This window comes from Takifugu flavidus, chromosome 1 (genome assembly GCF_003711565.1).
Source record: "Takifugu flavidus isolate HTHZ2018 chromosome 1, ASM371156v2, whole genome shotgun sequence".
Lineage (NCBI taxonomy): Eukaryota > Metazoa > Chordata > Actinopteri > Tetraodontiformes > Tetraodontidae > Takifugu > Takifugu flavidus.
The window spans coordinates 27125293-27131764 of record NC_079520.1 but is presented as its reverse complement, the minus strand read 5'-3'; the positions used below and the strand labels follow the sequence as shown (position 1 = coordinate 27131764).

The 6472-nt window shown below is 45.0% G+C and overlaps 2 protein-coding genes across 2 annotated transcripts; one reads left to right on the top strand and one right to left on the bottom strand.

The window, feature by feature from the left end:
- Positions 1-414: 414 nt before the first annotated feature.
- mrpl43 (mitochondrial ribosomal protein L43) lies at positions 415-2006 on the bottom strand. Its single transcript, XM_057030870.1, has 3 exons — positions 1733-2006; positions 1438-1544; positions 415-826 (listed from the first exon to the last, which is right to left on the bottom strand). The coding sequence occupies exons 1-3, from the start codon at positions 1861-1863 to the stop codon at positions 603-605; spliced, it is 462 nt and encodes a 153-aa protein (XP_056886850.1). The 5' UTR covers positions 1864-2006; the 3' UTR covers positions 415-602.
- A 122-nt stretch (positions 2007-2128) lies between these two features.
- On the top strand, positions 2129-6134 carry twnk (twinkle mtDNA helicase). Its single transcript, XM_057030845.1, has 7 exons — positions 2129-2271; positions 2510-3154; positions 3369-4071; positions 4332-4572; positions 5097-5204; positions 5297-5438; positions 5540-6134. Exons 2-7 carry the CDS (start codon positions 2531-2533, stop codon positions 5864-5866), a joined length of 2145 nt encoding a protein of 714 aa, XP_056886825.1. The 5' UTR covers positions 2129-2271; positions 2510-2530; the 3' UTR covers positions 5867-6134.
- Positions 6135-6472: the final 338 nt, after the last annotated feature.

The following is a 6472-nucleotide window of genomic DNA, read 5'->3' as shown; positions in this document are numbered from 1 at the left end:
CTTTGATTTTGATGGGTTTGACTGAAGCAAACTCCCAATCATGGACTAGTTTGTCTACATTTAGTTGTTTCTCTTCATCATAAAACTGTGAAGGTGAATTAAAGTGCAGCAATATCCACATTATTATAAATACATCTCCAGGGTTGATGTTGCAAAGAAATCTGGAGCAGCAGTTTAGCCGCCTCCCTTCTTAAAAATGGGAAACTCAGCAACTGAGGGAGTTGGGTATCTTTTTCCTACAGCCAACCCTGACCCTGAAGCTACCACACAACTATCTGTCATTTTGATTTAAGGTATGGAGAGATCTAAAGAGCTACTGTAAATTCTAGGATATCCCCCCACAAGTGTGTACGTTAGCTAAACGCTGGGGATAAATCTGTTACACCTAACAACAAAGCAAAATGTATACACCTCTGCCCACATTTGCACAACTTTATTCAACAAAAATGCTGCAGTTTGTATGTATAATTTGTCAGCTGGGGAGTCTCTGGTGGCTTCTCGTACGGTCGATCCAGATGCTGCAGGAGCTCTGCTCCCACCATCAGACAGACGGAAGTGCTGAAATATACCACTTTAGCTTCCTTCTAAAGATGCCAGACCATTCACTGGGTTTCACTGTCTATTTTCACTGGGCGGATGGGCCCGATCGATGGGGGCCGGTTGGTGAACGGGTGCCACTGACCCTGGATGCTGGGGTTGTTTGTGTGGAAAGGCTTGCGGATGCGGATGATGTCCAGGCCGGACTGGTTGGTCAGCTTGGTCAAGAGCTGTGAAATCTGCGAAGATGTTTTGTTTGTGACCGTTTCCTCTCTCACGTTGCCGTTGACTGTGGGAATAGAGAAGAAAAAGGATGGGGTAAGACTTGGTACTTGATTCCTGTTATCCGTAGATGCTCAAGAACATGAAAGTCTGCCCGAGAATCTCGGTGAATCCACCTGAAATCCCCCCCCAAAAAATCCTTGCGTTGTAGCGCCCCCTGTTGAAACTAACCAATGATTACAGCGCTCTCATCCATCTCACAGATTTAATGTTTAAACTGAATAAACCTTTAAAAAAAGGGTTTTCACGTCAACAACATTCTGACAAATTAATGAATTAATCTTTGGAATTTGATAAGTGGAACTGTAAAATGAAATTTGATTCGTCCGGTGGAGGTGTTCACGACATAATCATAAACAGCTTAACATCAGTCACAACCTTTCTATTTTTCATTATATCGATTTCATACAGCAGCTTTTCTGCAATGAATAAGTCTGGCGACCCCGAAGCGTTTTTAACAGCGCACACACACACACACACACACAGTAAAATACACTTTTTAAAGCATAAAACACAAAGGAAAAACAAAGACAGACAGAAATCAAATGCAAATACGCTCCAAGACAATGGAGAATATGGGGAGTATCTGAACTCACATCAAAATCGGAAGTTACTTACGGTATTCTGCAACAATTTTGGGTATTCTGCATGCTTGAGGAGCCACATACACCACAGTTGAGGGGTTCTTGTTGGCGTAGTCTATCGCTCCGTTCTCAATAAATTCTCTAAACAAGAACATCACAGTCAAATTTGAACCGTGGGCACCATGAATGTTAGTGGTTGCCACAACACATCAAGAATACTTTGTCGCTTAATACTGGTGTTTACGACAGCTTTAGTATTTTTGCTTTTAATGGCAAATTACATTAGACGTAGCGACGTATCATTCCCACAATATTTTTATGTTTATTACCTGACTCCGAGGGAGCTTTGTGCGTTTTTGGAGAAGATGATTGAGATTCGTTTTAGCTGACAGACATACCGACCGACACCGTTATGGAGAACGCTTTGAAGAAAGCGACTTGGCCCTGCTCTGGATCCCATTACAAAAGTAAAACGTTGACTGAATCGGGATTTTGTTTAAATTGTTCAAACTACCGCATCGAACGTGTTTTAAAAGCCACGACAGCGACAGAGGACAAGTTAGCGGACGTGCTTTTACGGCAGTCCGTCAGAAACTGGTTCCGGAATGAAACATGAACTATACGAGTTCCAAAGAGAATACGAAAGAAATAGGAACATATATTGAAATGATATGTTTTCCATTTTTATTTGGAGCTATTAAATATGTTATCGAAATCATTCACGTATTTTTATTCGTACTTCAGTCACGAGATTACGATTTGCACGATGGTGCGCTGCTCTTTGTTCCACACGGACTTGTTTTGAATGCGAACAGAAAAGCCCGGGTTGGGGTAGCATGAGCGGAAAGGAGGACGAATAAGATGAGCCGTAAGTTTGGATTTTGTACACGTGTTTAATTGATAAACGCATCAGTATTCCCACTTATGGCTTTGGCAGAGGTGCGTTGCAAACACTGGGCCATTCGTTGCCCGTTTAAACGACGAGTTTTGCACCCCTTCACCTGACCGAGTTCAGCACCCATGTATATTGATGCATATTGTTCCCTGCACTAAGTTAATGCTTCAGTTTTGTGTCTGACATTTTCTAATTTGCCTCATCTTTGTAGGGCCGTGGTTCTAACCAACCCATGTGGAGGAGCTTGCTGCTGAAGGGCACCGCCTGCATCTGGCAGGTGGCAGCCCCGAGGTTTCTCCATCACAGACACTTTCCAAACTTCTGGGCAACACTCCAAACTCGGGGCTTCTTTGCTCAGCAGACGCGGCGTGTTTTGCAAAATGAAGACCGTCACCTGACCGGCACACACAGGCGAGCCTATAAAAAGGATGCAAAGGCTACCCTTGAATTTCCTGTGAGCCCCATCACAGTCACAGACATAAAACATTATCTGCGTTCTAAAGACATTTCCTTCCACGATGGCTACAGTTGCCTCCACATCCAGAGCATCTTTGTCGAACCATCAGCCAGGAAGGACAACTTCTCCTTATTCATTGACAAAACAACTGGACAGTTTCTGTGTAAGGACACTTTAGTGGAAGGAAGCTGGGAGGATCTCCAGGATTGCCTGGAGGTGATGCCGACGGACGGGCAGGATTTTCTCAGGCCTCATGTGCTGCTGGGGTATTCAGAGAGTTTGGAGGAGCAGGAGGAGAGGGAGAGGGAGCTGAGGGAGGTGCAGAGGATCTGGTGCAGCTCTGAACCCTTCACTGACCTTCCTGAGGATGAAGCCCAGCTGGTTAAAACCATGTTCCAGGTATTTTTGTTGTTGTAGTTTGTTAGGAGCCTGAGCTAATGAACTAAAAACACCCTAAATGTTAATGGTTAACAGAAAAAAACATGTAAAACGGGGCTGCTGAAAAAAGGAACTTCACGTAAACTATTATCAACATGCAATGTTAAGGAAATTGTCAGAGCTCTCCTAGGCTGCATTTGATTGTTTTGGGTGTTTTTTTTTTCCTTCTTTCCAGATCTCAAAGATCTCAAACGCAACTTTAAAGAGATTTGGTGTGAGGCTCTTCAGGCCCACCAAAAGCCTGGTTCTCCCCTGGTTTGGTGGTCCTGACTCTTCGCTCAAGGGAGTGAAGCTTCTCTCTGCCCAAAGCACAGACTCCGGGAGTGTCGCGTATAACGAAGCTACTGTCCCAAAGAGTAATTCTTACTACAACTTGTTTGGTCTCCACCTGGTTGGACGCAAGGACACTGAAGTGGTTCTAACTGGACATGAACTGGACACAATGGCTGTGAGTCAGGCCACTGGACTCCCCAGTGTTGCTCTCCCACGTGGGGTCAGCTGTCTTCCCCCCATCCTGCTGCCTTACCTGGAGCAGTTTAAGCGGGTGACGCTGTGGCTCGGCGGGGACATTCGTTCGTGGGAGGCCTCAAAGATCTTCTCACGCAAGCTGGGGCTGAGGCGCTGTTCGCTGGTGCGGCCCGGAGAGTATCGGCCGTGTCCCCTGGAGGCGTTCGCCATGGGGAAAAACTTTGGTCACATTATAAAATCATCTATTCCAGCAGCTCATAAGTCCATAGTGTCCTTCAAGCAGCTGAGGGACGACGTGTACGGGGAGCTGATGAATACGGACCAGGTGGCTGGAGTGAAGTGGATGAGGTTTCCAGAGCTCACCAGGATCCTCAAGGGTCACCGCAAAGGAGAACTAACTGTCTTTACAGGTATAGCTAACTAGGTGACCTCCAACTTCATGTAAATTGCACATTTTCACTGTAAACCATTACCCCATTTTAAAAACGACTTCTTTTTTTTTCTAACATTGCGGGCAGTAGACATTACCCACAGCTTTTATGTATTAATTTTGTCATTAATAATCAGTTTTGATTAAAGCCCAATTTGATTTCTTTGTTATATTAAATTGCTTGATTAGGAGGGAAGTCCTAAAAGCCCTGACACTGAGGCGTGCGTCTGTGTTTAACAGGTCCTACAGGCAGTGGGAAGACAACATTTATCAGCGAGGTGGCCTTGGACCTTTGCATGCAGGGAGTCAACACGTTGTGGGGCAGCTTTGAGATCAACAACGTGCGCCTGGCCAAGATCATGTTGACGCAGTTTGCTATGCAGAGGCTGGAGGACAATCTGGAGCAGTACGACTTCTGGGCCGACAACTTTGAGGAGCTGCCCCTTTATTTCATGACCTTCCACGGGCAACAGAACATCAAGTATGTGCAATAAGAGTCTGGGGAACCTTTGCTGCACGCATAGGGCAGCCTCATTTCTCCATACGATTAAAGGCACAACGTGATGTAATTAATCTAAATCTGCTTTACATTTTTGTTATTATACCAAAGTTGGACTTTAAGTTTTCTCCCCCTACAACTTGCACCTTGTTGAGCATGTAATGAACTCAATCAATCTTTATTTATATAGCGTCTTATACAATCAAAATTGTTTCTAGGCCCTTTCCAGAATCCCAGGGCCTGACCCCCAACAAGCAACAGTAGCAGGAAAAACTCCCCGTTAACAGGAAGAAACCTTGAGCAGGACCAGGCCCATATAGGGGGACCCTCCTGTTTCTCCTGTATTTTGGTCTAATAGAGATCTTTGCTGTAGCTACTTTAATATTTCTTAATTATTGCAGAATGTATTAAATGATACAAACACCTGCAGTTCACACCAACAGGTTTATGTTAAAATTGTGGGGGTTTTTTTAAACAAAAATGCTTACATTTGTTCCTGTTGACAGGGCAGTTTTGGACACCATGCAACACGCTGTCTACATGTATGATATCAACCACGTCATCATAGATAACCTGCAGTTCATGATGGGCCAGGAAAACCTCTCAGTAGACAAGTGAGTGCGCGTAAATTCCGTCCCGTGTCGATTCGAACGACATCCCTCGTTTCGAAGCCTCTGAACGCGTCGCAACGTGTCGCCCGGTCCAGGTTTGCGGTGCAGGACCACATCATCGGAGCGTTCAGGAAGTTCGCCACCAGCAGCAGCTGCCACGTCACTCTGATCATCCACCCCAGAAAAGAGGAGGACGACCGAGAGCTGCAAATGGCGTCCATCTTTGGTTCTGCGAAGGTAACGAGGAAGCTTCCTGTAGATTAGCATAAAAGCAGAATTTTGATTTTTTTTAAAAAACTTATGTTTAAGATCATAAAAACCCTTTTAACCCTTTCCAGGCCAGCCAGGAAGCCGACAACGTCCTCATCCTGCAGGAGAAGAAGCTGGTGACATGTCCTGGTCGCCGATCGCTGCAGGTGACCAAGAACCGCTTCGACGGCGATGTGGGCATCTTCCCTCTGGATTTCATCAAATCGTCGCTCACCTTCTCGTCTCCCGTCAAAGGCAAGCACAAACTGAGGAAAGTGAACCACAAACAGGAGAACGAGGAGGCCGAGGAGGCCACGGCAAAGAAGGAAGAAGTGAAAAAGGAGAAAGCGGCCAAAACGACAAAGGCACCACGAGCAGTTAAAAACGTGACAGAAAAGGAAAACCCACCGAAATAAGAATGATGCGTTTAAGTGATCCAGATCATTTCTTAAGATTCAACATTTATATTTGAATGATTAAACTGAGGATAAGTGACATAAGAGATCTGACTGAGTTTGTCATTGGCAAATAAGGCAAATAAGTACTGTTGTGACTGTGAGAGCTGTATGCTTTGGAAAGCACTATTATGTTGACTGACACTGATGAACACCTTAAACTGGGTCCCGCTGCTGTATTTTTGATAATGTGAGTTCAGTTTTTAAAATAAAACCAAAAATGTCGACACGTCTGGTCTGCTCTGTGTTACAGTGGCCGGCAGGGGGCAGCATTACCCCTGCAGAATCTTTCACAAATGTTCTTTATATCCTTTCTGATGCGCCTCATCCAGATTTTATTTTACTGTAGTTGCTGGAAGAGTGAATTCAAGTGTGACTTGTTTTAGAACACGACCCTGAGTCCATTCACAGACTTTAAATTCGATCGAGTTTCTCTCTTTAACGTTTCTCTGACACCTTCACTGTCTCTCAGATGTTTCTGCCCAGTGAACCCTCAGCCACCAGAGTCACTTTAAACCTGGTATGTGGACCCCCGTGCTCCCCAGAGGTGGTCGAGACGGTGAAACA

Excerpts from the sequence above, each read along its gene's own strand:
- mrpl43 (XM_057030870.1), bottom strand. The coding sequence starts at position 1,863 with ATGGGATCCAGAGCAGGGCCAAGTCGCTTTCTTCAAAGCGTTCTCCAT. Across the intron at positions 1,545-1,732 it reads CAAAGCTCCCTCGGAGTCAG|AGAATTTATTGAGAACGGAG; the intron begins GTAATAAACATA and ends GTTCTTGTTTAG. Across the intron at positions 827-1,437 it reads CAAAATTGTTGCAGAATACC|TCAACGGCAACGTGAGAGAG; the intron begins GTAAGTAACTTC and ends CTATTCCCACAG.
- twnk (XM_057030845.1), top strand. The coding sequence starts at position 2,531 with ATGTGGAGGAGCTTGCTGCTGAAGGGCACCGCCTGCATCTGGCAGGTG. Across the intron at positions 4,573-5,096 it reads CACGGGCAACAGAACATCAA|GGCAGTTTTGGACACCATGC; the intron begins GTATGTGCAATA and ends TCCTGTTGACAG. Across the intron at positions 5,205-5,296 it reads GAAAACCTCTCAGTAGACAA|GTTTGCGGTGCAGGACCACA; the intron begins GTGAGTGCGCGT and ends CGCCCGGTCCAG.